At 41.9% G+C, this 24,365-nt stretch overlaps 5 protein-coding genes across 17 annotated transcripts in view; 3 read left to right on the top strand and 2 right to left on the bottom strand.

Moving 5' to 3' along the window:
• The window catches only part of LOC118361403 (IQ motif and SEC7 domain-containing protein 1-like), a 182,404-nt gene extending 176,364 nt beyond the window's left edge, over window positions 1–6,040 (top strand). For 9 of the 11 annotated variants that reach the window (XM_035741295.2, XM_035741296.2, XM_035741298.2 and 6 more), the window contains one exon: window positions 230–6,040. In XM_035741295.2, the coding sequence (XP_035597188.2) occupies window positions 230–793 (564 nt within the window). In that variant the 3' untranslated portion in view covers window positions 794–6,040. The remainder of the gene's footprint in view (window positions 1–229) is intronic. The other 2 variants (XM_052483121.1, XM_035741302.2) reach the window with 2 other exon arrangements.
• Window positions 6,041–6,668: 628 nt separating this feature from the next.
• On the top strand, window positions 6,669–8,162 carry gp9 (glycoprotein IX (platelet)). The gene is made up of 2 exons (XM_035741294.2): window positions 6,669–6,944; window positions 7,144–8,162. The coding sequence occupies exon 2, from the start codon at window positions 7,145–7,147 to the stop codon at window positions 7,889–7,891; it is 747 nt and encodes a 248-aa protein (XP_035597187.1). The 5' UTR covers window positions 6,669–6,944; window position 7,144; the 3' UTR covers window positions 7,892–8,162.
• A 955-nt stretch (window positions 8,163–9,117) lies between these two features.
• Window positions 9,118–16,408, bottom strand: LOC118361400 (haloacid dehalogenase-like hydrolase domain-containing 5). Its single transcript, XM_035741292.2, has 8 exons — window positions 15,584–16,408; window positions 12,845–13,048; window positions 11,940–12,052; window positions 11,694–11,787; window positions 11,578–11,611; window positions 11,295–11,469; window positions 10,850–11,038; window positions 9,118–10,594 (listed from the first exon to the last, which is right to left on the bottom strand). The coding sequence occupies exons 1-8, from the start codon at window positions 15,701–15,703 to the stop codon at window positions 10,195–10,197; spliced, it is 1,329 nt and encodes a 442-aa protein (XP_035597185.1). The 5' UTR covers window positions 15,704–16,408; the 3' UTR covers window positions 9,118–10,194.
• A 149-nt stretch (window positions 16,409–16,557) lies between these two features.
• cnbpa (CCHC-type zinc finger, nucleic acid binding protein a) lies at window positions 16,558–20,693 on the bottom strand. The gene is made up of 5 exons (XM_035741293.2): window positions 20,534–20,693; window positions 18,900–19,014; window positions 18,505–18,570; window positions 17,988–18,186; window positions 16,558–17,549 (listed from the first exon to the last, which is right to left on the bottom strand). The coding sequence occupies exons 2-5, from the start codon at window positions 19,009–19,011 to the stop codon at window positions 17,432–17,434; spliced, it is 495 nt and encodes a 164-aa protein (XP_035597186.1). The 5' UTR covers window positions 19,012–19,014; window positions 20,534–20,693; the 3' UTR covers window positions 16,558–17,431.
• Window positions 20,694–23,378: 2,685 nt separating this feature from the next.
• raf1a (Raf-1 proto-oncogene, serine/threonine kinase a) overlaps window positions 23,379–24,365 on the top strand; it is a 38,608-nt gene continuing 37,621 nt past the window's right edge. Inside the window, exons 1-2 of one of the 3 annotated variants that reach the window (XM_052483127.1) lie at window positions 23,379–23,651; window positions 23,882–23,915. The gene's annotated coding sequence lies outside the window, so the exon portion shown is untranslated. The remainder of the gene's footprint in view (window positions 23,652–23,881; window positions 23,916–24,365) is intronic. The other 2 variants (XM_035741288.2, XM_035741291.2) reach the window with 2 other exon arrangements.

Genomic DNA, 24,365 nt, shown 5'->3' with positions numbered 1-24,365 from the left:
TCTGTCCTCCATCATGAGCTGATATTTTTAGTTCATTTTTTTGCATGCTCTGTCTGTAACGTTTTGCAACTTGCTGTTGACCCTTGAATATGCAGGCAGTTTTTCACCACTTCCATGAGGTGATGCCTTAGCATAACTGCTGGTATTCTAGTATGTGGTGTGATACTGTGAGTGTCTTCCTGTATAGAAGGCATGGATAGAGATGATGTTACCCTCTTCTCTCCCACAGGGGTCCATCATTAACAGTCCTCACATACGCCGGAGAGCCACAACCCCACGCAGCGAGGGCCCGCCCCGGGGTCACCCTACCATCCCCAACTCCTCCTCCCTCCTCGGGTCGCTCTTTGGCAGCAAACGGGGGAAGCCTTCATCCCAGAGCCATCCTCCTCTTCCTCTGCCTGGTCACCCCACCCTCATCTCCCACACGCCCCATCCGTCCAACCTCCACCACACAGCCCAGCAGGTAGCCCAGGCCCAGCTCCACCACTCCCAGTACTGCCACGTCCAACAGAACCCCCCTCCCTACCACCACCACCACCATTACCACCCCCTCCCCATACACAGTACCACCAGCACCCGGCAGCATATGCATCCTCCTCCCACACACACCAACACACCCACCCCCACCCGCATGTACCACAGCACAGCCACGGCACCCATAGCCAGCATTCCCATCACGCCTCACACTCCCAGCATGCCCCTCACCACCACAGTCAGCTGCAGGGCCCAGCACCCAGCGGGCCCAAACCCAAACACAGTGGCATCAGCACCGTGGTGTGACCTCCCTCACTGAAAGAGAGCGAGAGCAAAAGAGAGAACGAAAGAGCGCTAGAGAGAGAGAGAAAATATTGAATGAGCAAAAGGAAAGAGTGAGTGAGTGAATGAACTTAAGGGAGGGACAGTCTCTTACCCCAAAGGGACAGAGGGTATACTGTCAGTCGATGGCCTATCTACTGTGTTCCACTGCTGTGATGGAGATGGACCTCTGGCAGTCCCATGTATCCGCTCCCCCCTTCAGCTGCTCACCAATATGCTGGATTGGAAACCAGACTCAATTCTTCCACAAAGGGCCTCAGCTCGAACCTTAGTAAAGGCCTCTGTCTCTCTGTCAGGGCTTCGGGGAGGTGTTTTGTATGGGGAAACGCTTTCCCCCTCCTCCCCATGAACTCACACCAAACCCGGCTGTGACGGCTGAAGAGAACCGTGCATTCTCTGTAGGCCGCTGTCCACTTCTCTGTTCTTTCAATAGCCCGTCTTCCCTTCGCGTAATCAGGAGACAAGACCACCTGGGATAGGCCTGAGAAAACATGTCTGACTGTTTTCTCTGTCACCATGGCATATTATATTGTATACAGTCTTTTTAAACAAAGCTAGCTTTTAACACTCTGCTTTCTTGAGGTTTCCAAAACTCTCTTCATTTTTAAGAATGCTCTTTGTTCTTGCCTCTCCTAGAATTCATGTTGTGTAAAAAAGCTAGGTGTAATCATTTCACAATAACTAGACCAACGGACAGGCTAACAACAGTCTCAATCGTAGTAGTTCTAGTGTTGTATTTACTGTAGATGACAGCTTTACGTGTTGTCTCCTCGCTCTCATTGATAAATGTGCCAATTACTAATGCATAAACGATTTAGTCTAGACTTCATGTGCAGTATATTGTGCGTAAAGTACCTTGTAAGATTATACTTACAACCATTATTATCATTAGAAATCAACTGTATCAGTATTATACTGACTCTTTGGGAACAGGATAGATGGGAAGGGGGAGTGGAGCCACGTTGTCAGGCAGTCCAATAACCTACTCTGGAACCTTTTGCCTTTCAACCAGAGCATTGAGAGACTGGAATGCAGCTGTGGCACATGGCCCTCCTAATGCTGGGCTGTCATGTATAAAACCTCAAAGAGTGTCTACTGACCATATGTTGTTCCTATGCTGGGTGGATGGGTCCCGCTCGGCTCGGTGTAGTACTTCGATATGAAGTACGGACGTTTAGTACTGTGAGTACGGGCATGTAGTAAGGTGGCAGTGGTGGAAGGGTCACAGATCTCGTGTTGAGCTCATGGCCTTCTGTTGGTCGTATGCTGGCTTAAGCTCACAGCGTTCCTGACCTCTCAAGACACTTTACGCGATAGAAGTTGAGGCTCGCGTCACTTTACTGATGGACCCGCAGTAAAGCTGACAAATGTCTCATGCCTTTTGAAATATGAAGCAGCTGCATTCTTGACTCTTCAAATCAAAATACGATAATCCTTTATTTTTATTTTTTTCCTAATTTACTGTGTCTTTGTTTTCATCACAAAACCTGAGTAGGTGAGTGACTAGAATAACCTCTTAAGTATGTAGTGTGTAGTTTTTTGTTTGTCATCTTAGTTGTTATCATTATGTACAGTATGTGCAATATCTTCGTACTGGTTTTGTACATTCAAACAAAAAACAAAAAAAAAGTGTCCCTTCTGTTTGTTTTGTGTGTTTCCATGTTGCATCGTTATTTATTTAGGTTGGACCCCTGTCATTCTCTCTCAGTGGCTTAATATGTGGCTGTTCTCATGGTTCTCTGAGAAACACGGTCCTGGGATTTTCGAATTCAGTGGAATGTCGAAGTGGTTTTGCATGTAATGTTATTAATGTGAGGCTATCCTCAGCACATTGTATAACAAATCAGTGTTACCATAGTCGATTGAAGTGCAATCACATAAAAAAAAATACAGACTTGTAAGGCCCTTTACAGGTTCAAGTCTGTTATCATGTTGTCCTGGAAGAGATTCAGGTGAATTCTTTTTTTTTTTTTTTTTTTCAGATGATATACTTATTTGACGGCAGTGCTTGACTTGGACTGAAATAGGTTCCGGTACTCATTTTGGGTACCAGTGCTGTTTCTATTTAGGTACTGGAGCTCCTCAATACTTATGAGATAAAATTCTATAAGAGGAACAGAACCTCAAGCAGTAGTATGAAGTGTCGTGTACTCTGCTCCGGTGTCCCAAGTCAAGCACTGGTTGACGGTGAAAAGAAAGAGGAATGTGTGTATATATTTTAATAAAGGAATATGCTTCCCTCTGGGCAGAACAGAAATATTTTGCTGGATAAGCACATATGAAGGAGCGCTTTCATTTTTCAGGAAATCCAGATCTAATACACAGCAAAGAAATGCAAATGAAACAAAGGAACTGGGTTTATATGTAAAGAGAAATATCTTTCTACATTCTACGAAATGAGAGTATATTATCGCGTGTACATTAAAGTAAAAGTCAACTGTTTGTCCCAATATTCAGGGTGTAAATGTATTTTAACATTCACTAAGAAAACCACAACCGTAAGTCAGACTTCCCACTGGGCACACACTGATGGAATCAAGGTTGTTTCCACATCTCAATGAAATTACGTTGAACCAACGTGGAATAGACGTTGAATTGACACCTGTGCCCAGTGGGTTGAGGCCTAGGTTTCGCTCAACACGTCTGTTCATGTTAGATCCATGATATTATAACAACAAATAAGGAAATGTAGACAGATAAACATATCTTACATATGACATGAATAATCAATTGAATGTCTTTCTAATTTTCTTTTTTGTAACTCAGAAATGGTCGGACAATGTAAAAATAGAGAACGAAATGTATACAATTATCTTGATATGTGTTGTAGTGCTTCAAGAATTGTCCACAGTCTATAGTCTGATAAGTACCCCCACGATGCACTGCATGGACCTGATGCGTCATGTGTCTTTTTCACTGTGAGCTGACTGAACAGGTCAGCCTGTAAAGTTGAATAACTTGATTTCCTCTCTTTTCATTGGTTTAGATTTGGAATCTCCTGATGTTGACTTGCTCTTGCGTCCCACATTAAGCTGATTGTTACTGGAGCTCAGCATGCATTTCATCTACATACACACTACCAGTCAAAAGTTTTAGAACAGCTACTCAATTCAACGGTTTTTGTTTATTTTTGACTATTTTCTACATTGTAGAATAATAGTGAAGACATCAAAACTATGAAATTACACATATGGAATCATGTAGTAACCAAAGAAGTGTTAAAGAAATCCAAATGTATTTTATATTTGAGATTCTTCAAATAGCCAACATTTGCCTTGATGACAGCTTTGCACACTCTTGGCATTCTCTCAACCAGCTTCATGAGGTAGTCACCTGGAATGCATTTCAATTAACAGGTGTGCCTTCTTAAAAGTTCATTCGTGGAATTTATTTCCTTCATAATGCATTTGAGCCAATCAGTTATGTTGTGACAAGGAAGGGGGGTATACAGAAGATAGCTCTATTTGATAAAAGACCAAGTCCATATTCTGGCAAGAACATCTCAAATAAGCAAAGAAAAAGGACAGTCCATTACTTTAAGACATGAAGGTCAGTCAATATGGAACATTTCAAGAACTTTGAAAGTGCAGTCGCAATTTCAAGAACTTTCATCAAGTGCAGTCGCAAAAAACGTCAAGCGCTATGATGAAACTGGCTCTCATGAGGACTGCCACAGGAAAGGAAAACCCATAGTTACCTCTGCTGCAGAGGATAAGATCATTAGAGTTACCAGTCTCAGAAATTGCAGCCCAAATAAATGCTTCAGTTCAAGTAACAAATATCAACATCAATTGTTCAGAGGAGGATGTGTGAATCAGGCCTTCAGGGTCGCATTGCTGCAAAGAAACCACTTCTGAAGGACACCAATAAGAAGAAGAGACTTGCGTTGGCCAAGAAATACGAGCAATGGACATTAAACCGGTGGAAATCTGTCCTTTGGTCTGGAGTCTACATTTGAGATTTTTGGTTCCAACCGCCGTGTCTTTGTGAGACGCGGTGTTGGTGAACGGATGATCTCTGCATGTGTATTTCCCACTGTAAAGCATGGAGGAGGAGGTGTTATGGGGTGGGGTGCTTTGCTGGTGACACTGTCTGATTTATTTAGAATTCAAGGCACACTTAACCAGCATGGCTACCACAGCATTCTGCAGCGATACGCCATCCCATCTGGTTTGGGATTAGTGGCACCATCATTTGTTTTTCAACAGGACAATGACCAAACACACTTTCTCCAAGAAGGAGAGTGAAGGAGTGCTGCATCAGATGACCTGGCCTCCACAATTCCCCGACCTCAACCCAATTGAGATGGTTTGGGATGAGTTGGACTGCAGAGTGAATGAAAAGAAGCCAACAAGTGCTCAGCATATGTGGGAACTCCTTCAAGACTGTTGGAAAAGCATTCAAGGTGAAGCTGGTTGAGAGAATGCCAAGAGTGTGCAAAGCTGTCATCAAGGCAAAGGTTGGCTATTTGAAAAATATTAAATATAATTTTGATTTATTTAACACCTTTTTTGGTTACTACATAATTCCATATGTATTATTTCATAGTTTTGATGTCTTCACTATTATTCTACAATGTAGAAAATAGTACAAATGAAGAAAACCCCTTGAATGAGTAGGCGTTCTAAAACATTTGGCCGGTAGAGTACATAGTCATTGTAAAAATAACAATACATAAACATGTCGCACTTCTGTTATTATTGAGCCCGGGTGCTTTAGCTTTGAAAATAGCGGAGTAGAAGTGCTGATTATGGAATTCTAAAAAGGGTGATTTATCTAAAATGATGACGAGAAAGGACCAGGTGGGAGAAAAATAATCTGTACACAGGGAGTACATTATCACTACTCTAATCCCAATATCTGCAGTGGAGATCATATGAGGTGACGACCTTTATATGGGAGGATGAAGATATGATTTTCAACATATCGCTTGTCTCTGCCAGCAACATTAGAGAACTGTCACTCGCTGTGGCTCTGACGGACTGTTATAACGTTCCCCGCCCCTACACACGCGCACACACTCTCTTTCTCTCATCCCATGCTGCAAGCTGTTCTATCAGGCGCAAGACACACAATTTAAAAAGGGCAAGACAAGAGATGCCTCATTTTAATGTGCATTCAGTTTGTCCAGTGAGTAGTGAGTCAGTAAGACCCCCAGTTATCGTAAAACTTCAACTGTGACAATGTTGACAACGCTAAATAAACAAATATATGACTTATGGTATGCATGTGTTGGTCTTTGGCTTCTAATGTGTGTTATCGTGTCAGTCTTTTTCCTTTTATCTTACCATGTCAAATCAAGTAAAGCCCTTAGAAAAGGTACCCGTAGAACGTGTTATCTACTTCTTAGATAAATGTTGCATAGCTATCAGTGAGGTAAATAAAAAGGAATGTAATTCTGTATTTTTGACCTGTGTTATGGTTAGTAAAGTCAGTAATACACAGTGTAACCACTGGAGGGAGCACACATGAATAGAGATGAAGCTGTGTCAGCACGCCACCTAGTGGTGTGATTGGTTTCTAGACAGTGTTTACTACTTGATCATAGTACTATAACACAGTACAGTAAAATCTGAAGTTATGCCAGCACATGTCCTAATTCGTCATGTTACCTCTGGAGTAAGATTGTGACCGGGTAGCAGCATACTCTACATAGAACTGATAGGCTACCAGCTGACATGGTAGGTGTATAGCAATAAGAAGTGAATGAGCATATTGTTGGCAGCTATGGAGGCTCATACGAAGTATCTAATAATACCACATTGGTCCTCATTGGTTAAATGTATAGCAGTACTACATTTACAAACTCACTTAAAAGCCTCTACCATCATTTTGGAAGATAAACCCATATCTCCTCCCAACAGAGGTGTTTCCCTCTCATCACGTGACCCAAAGCTGGCCCTGTCAGTGGTGGTTCTCACACGATCTGTCACTGTTACATATGTCCTGTGGAGATTTGACAGTTAAACACGTCTGTTATAAAATGGAGAATAGTGGCTGACTGGAAGGACATCTTCTAGAACTCTAGACCTTCTAGAACGACACTGGACAGAACACCTGGCGAGCACCGGCCTCAATGATGAGTGGAATTACAAGAACTACCTTCTACGTTGTCTTGACACTGAAAGGTAGGCCTCACATGAACTTGAAACTAACATGATGAGCTTGTTCACTCCATGGGATATGTTTTACCCACATCACTATTATTTATAATCCATACATGGTACAAAAACACATTTGCTGCCACAACATATTTGAAATACAATCACAAAAAATAATCCTACACTGTATGTATACATTTGATATGGCATGTTTTTTCGCCTTCAGAATGCTCTTAGGTTCAGGGATAGCCATCCTCCTCCTCCTGGCCACTACCAGTGCACAGCCCAGCACAAAGCCCTGCCGGTGTTCAGCTCTCCAGCCTTCAGGGCTACAGGTTAACTGCAGCTCCATGAGCCTCATGGAAGTGCCCCTTCTCTCTCCAGACGCCACAGAGCTCTACCTCCAGGACAACCAGCTGTCCACAGTACCCTCAGGGCACTTTGACAGGCTGCAAAACCTGAGGAGGGTCACCCTATCTGGGAACCCTTTCCACTGCGACTGTGGCATCCAGTTCCTGAGGACCTGGCTGAGGAGGAACTCAGCTGTCGTGTCTGGTGGGGTGCCCACCTGTGCCAGCCCCAGTGGTGTGGCACATACAGCAATCACTGCGCTCAGTGATGCCTACTTCTCTTCCTGTGCCCAGCAAAGCTGTGCAGGGTGGGTGTATGACACCATGGTGGGGGTGATGCTGTGTGGGCTCATCGGCCTGCTGCTGTGGGGTCTGAGGCTGGCCAAGAACTCCACCTTCACTCTGGACATCGATCAGAGACATGCAGGGTTGGAGGTGGACTCTCTGAGGTCGCTGAAGCCCAAACACAGGAGGCTCCAGAGGACTCTATCTGAGGAGAGGGAGAACTCTGCCTCTCTCACCTGGACAAACGACCCAGAGAGACCGCTGATTAACATGGAGATATTGCCCCAAATACTGGACGTATTGCACACGAAACACAATATAAAGATAAAGACAATATAAGATTTTGGGATGATTGTCGTGGACCATGGGGTGACTGGGGATTTAAAACCTAAGCTGGCGATTGAGTGTTTTACCCTCTGTTGGAATGCCATTTATCAGACTGTTTTGGCTCTTGCCTTGAATTGATTTTCTTTTGTCATGAAGCCTGTAAAATCATGCTCTGGAACTAATGTCTCCCATTGTTATGTAACAGATTTGTGTTTTACACTTGTACACTGTATCTCTCCAATACAAATGAATGTAATTGAGTATAAAGTGCTCACGTCAAACACATATAGAGTTGCTAATTCATTTGACTTCAAACACACCTGTTACATTACTGTTGCAATGCACGTGCAGTACTTTCATCCGTGGTGCTGACGATCCACATTGTAGTGTGATTGAAATTGAAAGGTCATTTCCGATTGAGCTGGCATATGCAGCGATTACCGCGACTGTAGGAACATTGCCTTGAAATCTAAATTGTGCTATAGCGCAGCTCTCCAGCTCTATGGATTGAATCGCGCTCTTACTTTATTGCATGTTCAAAAAAACAGCTCATGCTTTATTTTACAGCCCTGTTACCATTGCTATTTAATTATAAATAACTTGGCTCTTCCTGGTATTTGTTACCTTGAATCCTCAAGTGACAAAGTTATTATTGGGCAATTATTTTGTAATTACTCTTGTTACCATGTAGTTTCTGAGTAAAGTGTTACCAAAGAACATGATCGCTATCATAGCTACTTTTTGACTAATCTTGGCTAATCTCTCTCTAGGGTGACTATCAATCAAAACCATCCAATGTAGCCAATAACCATTTCAGATCAACTTGGCTTACTGCTCTGTTATTCCACACTGGGAGGATAGGGAGTGCCAATGTCAACAGTACTTATCACCCTCAGAGGGGCCTTGCCTAGAAGAGATACCCTCAACTGTCTGTGCCGATGGAGGCACATCCTTCCTATAGTTCAAATGGACATGATCGAGGTGTAACGTTTGAAATGTGCCTGTTCTTGATAGTAGTGCCCATTACATTTATATGTTTTCTAATGTGCAAATACTGCAGATAAGAGTAGAAGACAATATTTCCTTATGAAACTGAAGATGTGCGCATGAGGACAGTAAGCAGAAGAAGAAGAAGTAGGATTTATGGCAAGAAGATAAGCAGGTTTTATTTCCTATGGAGTCATTTGTTTTCATGTAAACAGACAAACTCATGCTGTATAATCTTCAGCACTGAAATATTAGTAGCCAGAATGTTTTATTTTTTTAAAGCAACGCTATTTTCAATCATACAAGCAATATCGACATTGATAACATCTTGTAAAACAGGTGATGCATCCACTGAACTGCATGGTTAATCCACCAATGAAAATATAGCTTCTCTTATATTTATATATTTTATATAAATATAAATGGCTAGATACACTCTTTGCATCTGCAGTCAAAGTTCTAATGCATACGACAAATTGTACATTTACAACTAAGGGCAAGTTTACGAGCCCAGCAAGATATGGTAACATTAAAAATAATCGTTTTGTTCTGTGCAAATACAGGTTATATGGTTTATATTGCTAGAAATAATGTAGACAGCACAGTTGAAGGTCAGTATTGCAACCTAAACCTAATAGGTCATCTTACAGTACAGTATAATGCATTAAATCTATCTCATGAAATGCATGCATACTGTAGACGTAACAGACTAAATATATGGTAGACAATAATATGGTCCGTTTGTGAGGGAATCTATACATAGACTTCATAAAAATATTGATAACTTATTGCAGTCATAAAGATACGTAAGACGACGACACAATTTTAAAATACTGTCAATCTTTATACATAATCACAACTAAGAAAATACGTAAAGTATAATACCATTAAATAAGGCTGTTATTCAAATCAATTGCCATTACTTAAAAGTGGGTAATTGTGCTAAACTTGATTAGTTTTAAACCCACAATGAAACAATACAACAGAAGGAATAAGAGTTCAATACTTCACACCATTACGAGTTTGAATATGACCTCTTAAGAACCTTCAATGACCTGACAAGTTGTAAACACTGTCCAAAGTAACTCTGTGTGTGTGGTGTTTTCCCAGCTAAAAACCAAGGGAATCTCCATGTCCATCGTACCATGCAAAACAAATCTGCACAACACTAGTCAGTTTGGTAGGATCTGCTCTGCATTATTTTGAACACCCCCTTCTTTTAAAGCCAGAACCATAGAATTAGAATAGAATCCATTCTGATTCTATGGCCGGCACAGGCCAACCGAGATCTCTACTGAGGTCGCCATAACGACACCAATCGGAGAACTTTACTGAGGCACAAACTTCTCCTGCTCAAAGATGAGCTCCACAGCGTCAGCCACGTTCTGCACGATGTGCCCGGGCTCCACCAGCGCCGGGTCAAAGTGGAAGTCCCGGTGCCCGTGGAACACAGTCTCCTTGATGCACTGGTTGGTGTCATTGGGCACCTCTGTGTGGGGGTTGTACACCCCAGTACATACCAGGATAGATTTGCAGGAGGTGGCGGAGGGGGGTGCCAGCTCGCTCTCCCAGGCATTTTCTACGTGGTCGTTGACCTGGGGCAGGGCTGCGTCGGAGCCCGTGGCGGTGGCCATCTTGGTGACAGCTTTGGAGGTCTTCCTCCTTGTCCTCTCTTCCAGGTAGCGGTTGTAGAGGTTGGCCCCATAGATGTCAGTCATCAGGTTATCCCTGAGGGAGTAGAGAGGGAAAGAAAAAGAAAGGAAATCAAAGAGAGGAATCAAGTTGTACAGACACAACATCGCACATAATGGACATCAGCATATATGCATCTACTGTCAAGATAAGGCCTTGAATCCCAAAAGAACAATGAAGTTTTTCCATTCTTATCATTGTGTGATTACCCATTTGTAACCTAGTATATTTTTCACGTGAAATAAATTGCTACCATTTTTGCTGTAAACAGTGAGATGCAAGGTGTCTTACCCAATAGCATAGAGGGTGGTGATGGGCTGTGTCCAGTTTCTCTCCACGGCCTGGCCTCTGATAAGGTACTCAGCAAAGTGATAGGTCAGTTCACTGGGCTTCCCCATCAGAGCCGTGTACTTCACCTCTTTACCTGTTATTTTCTTATAGATGTTCTCCAAGCACACAAGGAACGTCCCATGACCAAACCTGGAGTTTACATGATGTACAGAAGCTAAATTAAACAAGTCAACTAATCCGGCTCACTAAACAGCTTTTCTTGAAGGCCAGAATTCAATGAGCTAGGTCCCATTTTGCATCCAGGACATCAATAGATTCCATGGTGAAAAAACAAATGTCTTTAAGTCTATTCACTTATTTAAACATAAAAAAAAGATACAAATTTGAGTCTATTCATATCGGCCTTTTCACCACATTTCAATAACAGCTTTAAGTCACTTGTTACCGTGGAGACTGGGCCTCGGCCATCCACATGAGGTCCATGTTGCAGGCCAGCAGGGGGAGTTGGGGTAGCTTCTGGCTCTGGTGGGCTCCGTTCAGGTTCCCATTGGTCAACAGGATATCAATTATCAGCTGGAGGTTGGTCTCCCATCGGATTGGCTCTCCAAACAGAATAACAGCTGGACCGGGAAGAGAAAATAATTGGAATATGATGGATATGATTTGCGATTACTGTGACAGTTCAATAAAAATATACATCAGAAGAGTATCTGTACACGAGCTCTCACCTTCTACTGTGGGAAGGTTGGCAATTGGACTGGACTGAGGGGGAAGAAAATGGAACATACTTAGGAAAGCCTCTGAAATATAGCCCGTCTATGGATCTTGATGTATACCGACTCACCGGCACTTTGGGTCGTCTGTTGTGGTCCACCATGTCCAGAAGAGGAAATGACTCTCTCAGCATGTCGACACTGACCACATTCTGGAAGCCCAAGCTATAACATGGTTAAGTATTACACCAACACATTGCAAATTCATCACAATCAGCTCGTTACTTCATTCGTGTGTAAAACAGAAGATATTTTCCCTCATCAGGCCAAGCAGATGCTTTGATCATGTCTGGCAACATATATTTCAAAAAGGATACTTTTTGGCAATATCCAGGACGGGTCCTTGTCCTGACACCAGAACACACTTGTCATGGTACTTCTTGAACATCCTCAGTGGACTGTGTGACATCATCACCTGGTCCATAGTGATCTGGTAACAAAAACACCTGTCAGATAGGCTCAGCCAGAGCATGACTGGTATGAGACCTACAGCAGGCACTATCTTCAAGAGGTGATGATTAGTTTGATTTACTGTGCAACAATACACACACACACAAACTTTAATGTCCTGTCAAAATGCTGCATACAATTTTTTTATTTTTTATTATTCCACCTTTATTTAACCAGGTAGGATAGTTGAGAACAAGTTCTCATTTGCAACATCATTGTCTAGGTACCTCAATTGTCTTGGTTACATCAATGCACATCATTGTCTAGGTATCTCTGTTGGGTATCATATTCCGCCATCATGTCGCTGAGAACTCGTTCAAAGTCAACAGACAATGTAGCACACTAACATGGAACTTTGTTCCACATCAAGTATCTGACGCAAGCAGTAAAATTAGATTTAGAAAACAGATTAAAAAACACCTTATGGAACAGCTGGGACTGTGAAGCAACACAAACATTGGCACAGACACATGCATATATACACACACACACACACGCGTACGATAACATACGGATTTAGTACTGTAGATATGTGGTAGTGGTGGAGTAGGGGCCTGAGGGCAAACAGTGTGTTGTGAAATCTGTGAATGTATTGTAATGTTTTTTAAATTGTATAAACTGCCTTCGTTTTGCTGGACCCCAGGGAGAGTAGCTGCTGCTTTGGCAATATTGTTCAGACTAACCTCCCACATGGACCAAAATGAAATGAGAGCTTAGTCATTACAGTTTGTGTGTGGCAGAAGAGAGCTCTGAGTTGGTGAGAGACACTTACAGGCACACCCAGGATGTGAGAGAGCTGGTCTGCTTTCATCTGCCGCATGCAATTCCCTGCGTTGGTAACAAAAACAACTGGCACCGCAAATTGTCCCTGAGAGTTGACCAGTTTTTGAAAGGCCTTTTTTGCAGCAGGGATGGGCATCTTTCCCCGGACAAGCACGCCATCGATGTCAAACAGCAGTCCAAAGCGTGGCTGTGGCTGAGGATGGGACAGGGAGAGAGTGACTCATATCCCACTTTCTAGATCACTACATGCCGACATAAAAAAAACTGTAACGTTGACATCATTCAACATTAAAATCATTACACTCAATAGCATAGGACCCCACATATTTAACATCCCCAAGCCATGGATCTGAGTTGATAGACATGAATAGTTACAGGATCCTGTGTGTAGTTCTGTCTTAAATATACACCTAGTAATGATTTAGTTTCTATAGCTATGTAACAACACATCTACTTCCAGAGTGTTGCTCAACAGTCTTAGCCTTGTACGCCAACCCTGAAGTCTTGTGAGCTGACGTTCTGTTTCGCTATGATGTGGATCAAGCTACAACAGTCTCGAGGTAGATGTGGAAGGAAATGTGAATTGTGCAGGCAGCTCACATAGAGAAAATAAGCATCATACAATGGTGTCCGGAATTATTGGATCCCCTGATAAAGAGGAGCAAGAAATACTGGATAAAATAAATACAAATACTGAGCTATATCGTATGATCCAAAGAATAAAACATATTTTATACTAATACAATTGCTCAGAGAAAGAGATTTTGATTTACAAGTAATAAAAAATAAAACATAGGGGTCAAAATGATTGGATCCCGTTTTCAATACTCCAGCACCCTCCTCTTGTGAAGATAACGACACTGAGCCTTTTTCTCAAATGTTTAATGAGATTGGAGAAGACTTTGGGAGGGATCGTAAGACCATTCCTCCATACATAATCTTTCCAGATGATTGATATCTTTCGTCTGCCCTCTTCAATTCAAACCACATGTTTTCAATGGGGTTGAAGTCCGAAGACTAAGATGGCCATTGCAAAACGTAGATTTTGTGGTGCGGGTGCACCGGTATTGAGGTAATATGTACATGTAGGTAGAGCTATTAAAGTGACTCTGCATAGATAATAACTGAGAGTAGTAGAAGGGAGGTGGAGCAATGCAAATCGTCTGGGTAGCCATTTGATTAGATGTTCAGGAGTCTTATGGCTTGGGGGTAGAAGCTGTTTAGAAGCCTCTTGGACCTAGACTTGGCGCTCCGGTACTGCTTGCAGTGCGGTAGCAAAGAGAACAGTCTATGACTAGGGTGGCTGGAGTCTTTGACAATTTTTAGGGCCTTCCTCTGACAGTGCCTTGTATAGAGGTCCTGGATGGCAGGAAGCTTGGCCCCGGTGATGTACTGGGTCGTACGCACCACCCTCTGTAGTGCCTTGCGGTCAGAGGCCGAGCAGTTACCATACCAGGCAGTGATGCAACCCATCAGGATGCTCTTGATGGTGCAGCTGTAAAACCTTTTGAGGATCTGAGGACCCATGCCAAATTGTCTCCTGACGGGGAATAGGTTTTGTTGTGCCCTCTTCACGACTGTCTTGGTGTGCTTGGACCATGTTAGTTTGTTGGTGATGTGGACACCAAGAAACTTGAAGCTCTCAACCTGCTCCACTACTGCACCGTTGATGAGAATGGGGGCGTGCTCAGTCCTCCTTTTCCTGTAGTCCACAATCATCCCCTTTGTCTTGATCGCGTTGAGGGAGAGGTTGTCCTTGTACCACACGGTTAGGTCTCTTACCTCCTCCCTATAGGCTGTCTCATCATTGTCGGTGATCAGGCAATGTGTTCTTCAATCTCATAAAACATTTTAGAAAAAGGCTGTATCGTTATCCTCGCAAGGGGTAGGTAGGTGCTGGAGTATTGAAATCAGGTCAAAATTATGGAATCCCTATCTTTTTTAGATTTTTTTTTATTACTTGGAAAACAAAATCAATTTATTTTAGCAATTGCACTAGTATAAAATTGTACAATAAATAAAAATGTACATACAATATTGCTCAGTATTTGTATTTATACAGTATTTCTTGCTCATCTTCATCAAGGGATCCAATAATTCAGGACCCCACTGTACATGCACCTCTGTGTCCTATTATTTAGAGAGAGAAAACAAGATGTATTCCAATTCATTGTAGACTATATTACAAGATGAGTGATGGAGAATTGACTGCTAACAGTGCATTTGTGCGATTAAAGGCAGACGACGAGCCCCCCTGGGAATGATACATTAGAATGCATCACCACAGGCTAAAACATCCGCATTGAAAGCTAAAAAAACCTCAACATCGAGTCAAGATTGCGATTTGGCATAAACAAAGGGGACGTTGTTTTGACATTATGGAAAATCATGACTGTTTTATACTGGCCTGGTTACCACAAAATGTGCAACATTTGTCTAGATTAAATAAATAAAAATGACTGGGTTGTGTATTTATTTATTTATCAAGAAAATACCCCCACATCTTGCATTTAGGCTAGTTGCCCTCACAAGTCTGCTCCCATAGAGGCAGTAACATTCCGACACAAAGCGCACATCCAAAAAGTGACCTTTTCCAAAGCTACATTTCGGTGTGCCTCATTTTACAAGGAAACACTTGGCTACAATGTATTAATTGGCAGAAGTCTAAAATGTATTAACGGATAGTGCAGAATCAATTTGGAAGCAACAGCTGCAGTTCAAATCGTACCTTGCTATCAGACACGGTTCCGCTAAACCCGCACTGAGAACCGGCAAATACAGCTCTTCGCTTGACTTGTCGGTTACACAGGGCGTTCAGAGCCCGGTAAAACTGCATGAGTCCCCTCATCTCCTACTTTCACCGAGGACCGAAAAACAACGAAACCCCGAATAAAAAAAGGGGGGCCTGGGCTGAGCTGGCTGTTCAGTTGGGCTAGTTTTCCTCCAATTTTCTCCCGTATGCATTTCTTTCTGGGCAAGCCTAAATGACGACATATGAGAAGTAGGAGGGCCTTTATCATGCAGACTGTTGAAAGTCGTCAACAGCGGCAAAACTAGACTGCGGCCCCTGCTGCCATTTTGAACATCAGGGGGAGCGATAGAAATGCATGGAAAAAAGCAACAGCAAGTATACTGGACATCTCAATCTGTATGGCTATAGATTTAAAAAATATAATCTGCTTTTATCATCACCGCGCCAAATGAAAACAATCTGACTTAATCCATGTGTATATTTGTTCTGTTAATTAATGACAGGAGACCAAATAAGGCCTGAACTGAATGCAAAATTGACAACCGGATAGCTGAGAACCAAGTGAGTCTTTATATATATAGGTTGGCTAAATTTACACTGCAAGTGCCACCTGGGGGTATTTGACATGGACATCTGAGCCAATGGTTAAGAGATGACAGGAAGATTCCCTATGCAGTTTGCCACATGTTCTACATTCTCTCTGAGAAGAAAAGTCTGCTGTGGTTGCTTAGTTCTACACTGTAACTGCTGGCCATGTCTGGGGCTACCCACAAGCAACGACTGTTTATTTGCAAGTGAATTTCAAAAATGTTGAAAGGACATTTCTAGGGTAGTGTTGTTCAACATGAAGTTAGTTTTAGCCTCAACTGCTGACAAAGACAACTGTCAAGAAAGTAGCAATACAAGACCTAGAAGAAATATAAGCATGGAAAGAAATGTAAACAATCATCCTCCCTGTGCTCCTCCAGCTTTATTGATAGTTTAAAATTACATTTCTATGTTCTAGGACTTCAGTTGCATTTCCTTCCGACTTAAAAACTGAGTACAAGCAAATGGTATTTTTACAGTAGTCTAAGTGATATTGTACAAAAATAACATTTGATTTCTGTGAAAACATTCTCCACTCCCAAATAACTGCAAATTCTGATGATCTGACAACTGTGTTCTTGATGCACATTTTTCCTCCAAGGTAAAAGTTTCCAAAAATCATTTTTTGGGGGAAACGTCTACCTTGGACTATTTACCCATACTCCTTTGAATTGTAAACAATTATTTTTTTTCTATTATAAAAGAACTTAAGATTCTTTCAAAACGGCTTTTGTCGATATAACACATCATTTATGTTATCGCCCAGCACTTAGCTGCTTGTAGGGCCCAGATGCAGATGGGTAACAGTTCACACCATATGACCCATGTCATATGCTCTTGGCCAACTCATATGTTATCCCGCTAAAACAAACCATACATGGAAGTTCAAGTTTCTTTTTACTCCCTTCTTACTGAGACTCACTTTCCACAAGCCCAGAGGTCCTCTAGATCTCATATATTTAGTCCCATTCATTCATCTCTGCTCACCAGTGGCTTGGAAAGGGGGATTCTTTAACAAAGCATTAAACATAACACTGCTACCAAACTAAACAAAATTTTTGTGTTGAATGCAGAAAGATTTTTTTTTACCCCTTTCTCAATATTACATGTCGAGAGGCTCACTGGCCCGGGACTAGCCTCGGTCAGCCAACCTTTGGCCGGTGAAGACGATTCAGAGAAAATAATACAACCAACCATCAATCAGAAAAAAATAGGAGGGGCAACAAAGGGCACTGATTATGCTGTGGCTTCAATGGTGCACTCTTTAGCAAGGTGGCCGGTGTTGCCGCACTTGTAGCAGTTCACCTCACTGGCTTTGCTGCACTGCACAGCCACATGGCCGATCTCGCCACACCTGGGGGAAGGGGAAACAGAATGTCGGTCGACCAAGCATAAGAGTTCATATTTGCACGGCTCTGGCGAACTAAACTGGAAATGGCTGCCAGGGCAATGGTTTTTGCTAACTATCAAAAAAGCGAAAGGCCCATATACACAGCACAGACATTTATAAATCTAGATACACAACACAGCACAACTACTTGAAAGCTTGCCAATTAGATGATATATGCCTATAACTAAAGACTACAGCAAAATCACTTGTCCCCAAAAGAAGGGGGTACCAGAGACTGCATGTCACTCCTGAGAAGACTTGTCGAAACGCGTTGCGTTTGTGCTTTCAGCAGTTGTTAGTGAAGTTTGCTATGTACATGGGAACATGCAAGCATGAGTCGGTACCATGTGTTTTCATTACCACATTTTTCCCGCAAAATACTTTCACTATGTGGTCACTCACCTGTAACATTTGACTTTATCGCAAAGTTTCTGGATGTGGCCAAAGCCTCCGCAGGAATAGCACTTCTGCTCATTGGCATGGTCGCAGTCGCGGGCCACGTGGCCAGCCTTGCCACAGCTGTAGCAACACTGCTCCCGCTCCTTCTTGGGCTCCTTGCAGTCACGGGAAATATGGCCGCTCCTGTGGCAGTTGTAGCAGGCTGAAGAGAAGAAAAGGAGCATTAAAGATTTGTTCTCTACATGAAAGCAATTAACGACATGGCTGTCAATAAGGCACATCTTCCAAATACCATTATTATTCAACAAACAAGAATGTGGCGTACAACGTTAATCGCAAATCCTATGTGTCCCCAGATCCTGACAGCAGGACCCAGTACATCGCGAGTCATGAGAAAGCCACAAATATTGCTCACTCCAAAAATGAAGAAGTCCAAACTAGAGCTACAAGTACAAATTTACAAAAACTCTGGTTTTGAAAACCATTTGCATGTACTTAAAGGGATCAAAAGTATTCTCACCATCCTCAGTCTGTTCACAGTCTCTGGCAATGTGACCTTGCTCTCCACAGCGATAGCAGAACAGATCTAGAAAAAAAGAAAGGTGACCGAGGTTTACGCTACACTCATCCGTGAAAAGAACACTGGCAACTTACGGAGGAGGAACATGCATTCTTTGGCTGCCATGTTAGCCAAGTTTGTTCTAGTGATTTAGTTCACAAGCACTTAGGTCACTAGAACAAAGTAATAGACGCTATTAAGACAACAGTGCTTCATCGTTTGAATATCCCAGTGATAACGAAGTGATATGACTGAAAGCCCCTGACAACACTGGAATTGGTCATTTAGCTCTCCGATTGACAAACCAGTCACACACAGTGCAGAATTTGTGAGTGTCCCAAAAACAAGAAATGTACCCTTTCCTCTTCCTCTGCCCCTGCCGCGGCCACGCCCTCCAGCTTCGGGGCAGTTCTTGATCCAATGCCCAGGACGGCCACATCGGAAGCACTCGCTACTGCTCATCTCCATAATCTGCAGAGAAAACAGAAATTGCTGTTATTGGAAACTAAAAATCACACTAGTCATTTCAAAGGAGGCAGGAATGCTAAGGGCATGTTAGACAATTCAACACAGCAGAGGCAAAGGTCAGGGTTGTCTAATAAAAGCTGGGTGGATCAATGGCTTGTTCCTGACTCAACCATGTGCTAGCCTGAGTAGTAAGCCCTGGTATCTGGCTAGCTGGTGGCTACTATTCTAAAAATGTCTAAAAGCAGGGATCGGTAAGCCACCTGTCACTATTTGCCTTGTAATGAGTTAGGCAAATGGTCTGCTGGTATGAGAGTACACATGATAAGCATAAATTCATTAGTCTCTGAAAATAAGGAAAGTATGTTAATTCAGAGTCAATACCAGCTACATCTATCTACCCTTGCCATGTTGTCCATTCATACATTGATAAAGGCATGGACATCAGTTTCTCTGTCCATTACCCCCAAGACAAGTGTTTGCTGAAAGGAAGCAAAAGCAGAAAGACATGTATAAATGCAGTTACTGTAACTAGATAGATTACCTGATGGTAAATCCAGCTTCGAAATATGACAACTTCTTGTTTACAAGGTCGCTTGCGCAAATACCATTTCAGTAGTTAGCCACGTGCAGGATGTTATGAATATGCCAATAAGGGGGCAATGAATTAACATTTCGTGGTAGCTTCAATACCTACGGTGGTTTGGCCATGGCTACCTGCTAGACCAAGCTTACATGCGGGCATAAACTATTAACGTGCCCACCCTACAATACTAGTGTAGCCAGCTAGGTAGTTAGATAGTAGGCTGGCTAACACAATAGTAACACAGTAACGTTAGCTAGCTGCAGTAATGAAACATGTCACGCCTGGTCCGTTGATCGGCGAGGGTACCTAGCACACACAAACCTGGTTATTAACTGCAAAACAAGGATTATTCTCCCTGAAATTTTGACATACCGAATTACTATTTAGACAGATACATTAAATTGTATTTATCTTCGGTAAAAGCATGAATGGTGCATGAGGCTTTCTGGCCTTGTCACGTTGAGATAACAGCAGCTGCTGCTGGCTGAAGAAATACGCTATCACCACCTCTGCAGTTTTGAGTGTGGCACTAGGCCGCGTCGCAGCCATACAACATTAATCAAAATGGAAGTTATCAACCACATTCACAAATAATTCGTTTCAATAGTATATTGCTAGACACCTTAGTCGGACACATTTTAAATCGGGGAAAATACTCATTTTAATAGGGATAATTTCCCGCGCATAACGAACCACATCGTAGTAGCGAGCTAGCCAACGACAACAACGTTAGGCCACAAATCCAGTAGAAAAGGCTAATGCTAGCGTTACCCGCGTTGGCGGACATCACTCAGCAAGTAATTTCGCAATGAAAAACACATGATTTCGAATGTTTTTTTTTACGGCGCTTCTACGTTTGACACTTTAGCTAAGGTCGGAAATAATAACGTCAATATTTTTATAATTAAAATATCTCCGTGAAATATTTGTATTACTCACCTTCCTTAGCTAGCAACCTAGCTACGCGATTCTCTGCTGTTGACGCCTCCTCTCTCCGTTGCGCCACATGCGGTGTGAACACGAGTTTCTACAATGTGTCATTCACGTTATCCAGTCAAAGCTAACGCAGCACTTGGGCACGGTCTTTTTGCAGTACCAATGGCAAACGAGCGCATGTGGACACCGCCTTCCAAGGAGTGGCGAATCACTGAGCAAGACAGCAATCATGTCCCGCCTCCCAGGGTGTCTCTCGTCTGTGTCAAATCTCAGATGATCTCATATTTCCATCTGTTGATGTTAATTCATTTGCCATATATTTCACGTAGAATTAGCCTAAATACAATTATGGATCTTCATCTTTCCTCTTTGGGTTACATTCTAATAGCTTTCCATCTCCAAATATTCAAAATATAAGAGCGGTAGGTGTATGATGCATCAGCGTTGAATGACTAACACCAGTCATCTCATGGACATGTAGGCAATCAATCAAATATAATTATTGAACATTGCCCAATGAGTGGTGGATAATTTTGATAGAAGGTTAAGGTTATATCAAGTTTACGAATATTAGTGTATGGGATAAATGGATGCAGACTGACCCATCCCTGTTCCACACAGAGGTTGCATCATAGGTAGGTATTTTAGTACAGTGCTGATTAGTGAGAGACATTACACTGAATCTGGAGGCTAAGCATTTCGTCTCACTGTGCCCTGAGCGCATGGTCAGATCAATAAGTGGGAAAGATGCAATCTTAAGGGGGCCTGTACTGTCATGCACATGGAAAGGATAGGTAAATTTCACTAGGGTGGTGTGGGATATTGAAACCCATAAAAGCATTGTCCATCTGGACTCTAGAGGGATTCTCTAAATTAAATTGCGTCATTTTGGTATAATGAATACCAGTGACTGGACACTTCTCCCTGACATAATGGTTTTCTGGTTTCCTCCCAACCCTGCAGCTGATGTTGCACTGATGATGAGACTGCATCCTAGTGGTTACCTTAAGATCATACAGTGATAAAGCCCTGCCCTCATCCTCTTAGGCTGCATGCAATGTGTTTGCATTGGTATTAGTGGGATTTGTTGATGTCAGGATATCAATGAGGTAGGTGCTTTAATGGAGTTTTTGGAATGGAAATTAAATCAAATATATGATCAGAAAATGGTGAGCATTTGACAGGAGAGAGATGATATATGCAGATAAAAAAGTTACGATGATCAAAGCATTTTTGACAAGGATGTCATCTGCCTTGTGTATTCAGTGTGTGCCCATCGCGTCAAGGAGAGCAGGCTGGTCTGTGCTCGTGAGGAAAGCAACATTGCTACACTGAACTAAAGCGGTCTGATCATTCTCCTCCTCAATTGGCCTTGGCGATATAACTTTGAAGTCTTCAGTGTCATCATCCGTGGTTACCTCAGGGGACCTTCGGCTGGGGATCTGATCTTGATCACATGATCAATTGAGTAGTTGGTTTGAAGGTAAGATAAGATCCTAAGATCCAACTGCTTTATTTAACAGTGTAAGCTTGTCCTTTGCTATGAGAAAGTCATCCATTTCATGATGAGAACATGTCTCAAATAGGATAGATGCAGTATTTTGAGATTCAATTTTAAATTGTTCGGCTACCAATATGTTTCTATTTCAAGTCACCAGGATTTTAAAATCCCCTGTAAAAAATCGAATGGACAGGCCTAGTTTGATCACGATTTACACAGTTAAACTCAGTTAGTTAACCTGACAATTGACTCATCAGTTGACTCCTGGTACAGATACAAAATACATACAACCTTTAGAAAAATAGCCTAATGTAGGATGTCCACTGAATTAGTCTTTAGGTAGTGTCTTATTTTCACCAGATGATGGGGTGCTTGTTATTCTTTTTATGGATTTCTCATTCTGCAACTGATTAACAGCATATATTTTTATATCCAGTACCTTCAGAAAGTATTCATATCCTTTGACATATTCCACATTTTGTTGTGTTACAGCCTGAATTCAAAATTGATTAAATTTGTGTGTTTTTTCTCACCCATCTACAAACAATATCAATAGGTTCCCTTCTTTGCGGGAGAGTGGAAAACTTCCCTGGTCTTTGTGGTTGAAACTGTGTTTGAAATTCACTGCTTTGACTGAGGGACCTTACAGATAATTGTATGTGTGGAGTACAGAGATGAGGTAGTCATTCAAATATCACGTTAAACACTATTAATGAAAACAGAGTGAGTCCATGCAAGTTATTATGTGACTTGTTAAGCACATTTTTACTCCTGAATTTATTTAGGCTTGCCATAACAAACATCATTCCACTTTGACATTATGGGTTATTGTGTCAATGTAATCCATTTAAATTCAGGCTGTAACACAACAACATGTGGAAAAAGTGAAGGAGTGTGAATACTTTCTGGAGACACTTCTGTATGGTCTACAAAAAGTATTGAATAATATAATTTCCTGCTTTTAATCTTAATTCAGCATACATTGCATAGATTCACAAATATTTGCAATTGAGCAATGTCATTTTTGTTTTGAAATGTTGATAGAATGGCTTATATTTAGGTGTAACAGGCCTACTTTTCAATCTCAACACTGTAATTGTATTCATCCTAAATGCCCCCACCTTTAGATAGCTAGGCTAAATGTTGTCTCGTTTGTGTGCTGTATGTCAGGCCCCAACCTGCATCACACGTTCATAGTGCAGTAATACCATGTGGTTGTTTTCTATTAGGCTACACCTCCACTTTTTGGACTTTGTTTTCTTTTCACCAGTTATTGACATAAAAAGTAAATATCAATGAGTGTCAGAGTGGGTGGGCTTAAATTTGTGTCCACATTATGGCGCAGTGAGTGTGTATGGCTGAAATTATTTTTATGACTGCAGGGTCCTGTTTCAATCACTGGCGTCAGGCAGGCGCACGACACGAACTCAAAAGTATTTCACCTTCTGCATATCGCCGTAAATATTGCGAACAACATAACTAGGCTACAACTTTTTGAGTTTTAATTTGCCACCAACCTAATAGAAGTTTACGGTTCTAGTATCCTTCACTTGTGACTTTGAGAAGGTGTCTCTGTTGGACCTGTAGGACCTAGGTTACAGTCATTTTTTTTCGCTCAGCGTAAGTAATGGAAGAAAGACTAAATATATTTTTAGGGATTGGTTAAGTAACCTATCGGGTTTCCCTAGTTGGTGGACATTATTGCATACATGTAAATGTTTTGGTAGCTTACATTGATACATTGTTACTTTTTTTCCGGGGTCCACATTTTGGATTAATCATAATAACACGCTACTTTTTTTCTCCCTGAATGCGTTGCGATGATGTCATCGACTCTACATTTCCTCCAGTTATGGCGGAGCTGAAGTTTTCTAACTTGTCGTGGTAAGTTTGCTCTGACAGTGCCATTAACTCTGCACAAAATTGGATTGCAACTGTCGTCTTTCTCCCGTTCCATTTCACTGCGAGTCTTGTTGGAGTCAGTAATTATTGTGATAGGAAAATGGTGATGTGTGAAGTTTCGGTTGCTGTTGGAGTTAGGATCGTACGGGAAATGGGCCTAGATGGGCTGTTGTCATATTTTATACAGTGTGGCATAGTTTTTATTACTTCAATCTAACAGTCTTTAGAAGAAATGTTGAGTTAACCTTGCAAATTATAGGACTGAGAATTCAGTCATTTCTACCACTATTCTCCTCCATAAATGTATTGATTTATCTTGTGAGATGTATTTAATACATTCTTTGCCTTATATTCTCATTCTATAACACATTGAGATTTGTGTAGTATAGCCAGGTTACTTTGTAGAACATGTTTAGTTATTATTGCATTGCA

Source organism: Oncorhynchus keta, chromosome 28 (genome assembly GCF_023373465.1).
Source record: "Oncorhynchus keta strain PuntledgeMale-10-30-2019 chromosome 28, Oket_V2, whole genome shotgun sequence".
Taxonomy (NCBI): Eukaryota; Metazoa; Chordata; class Actinopteri; order Salmoniformes; family Salmonidae; genus Oncorhynchus; species Oncorhynchus keta.
Note: the sequence above shows the minus strand (reverse complement) of the source record. Positions and strands in the feature narration are given on the sequence as shown.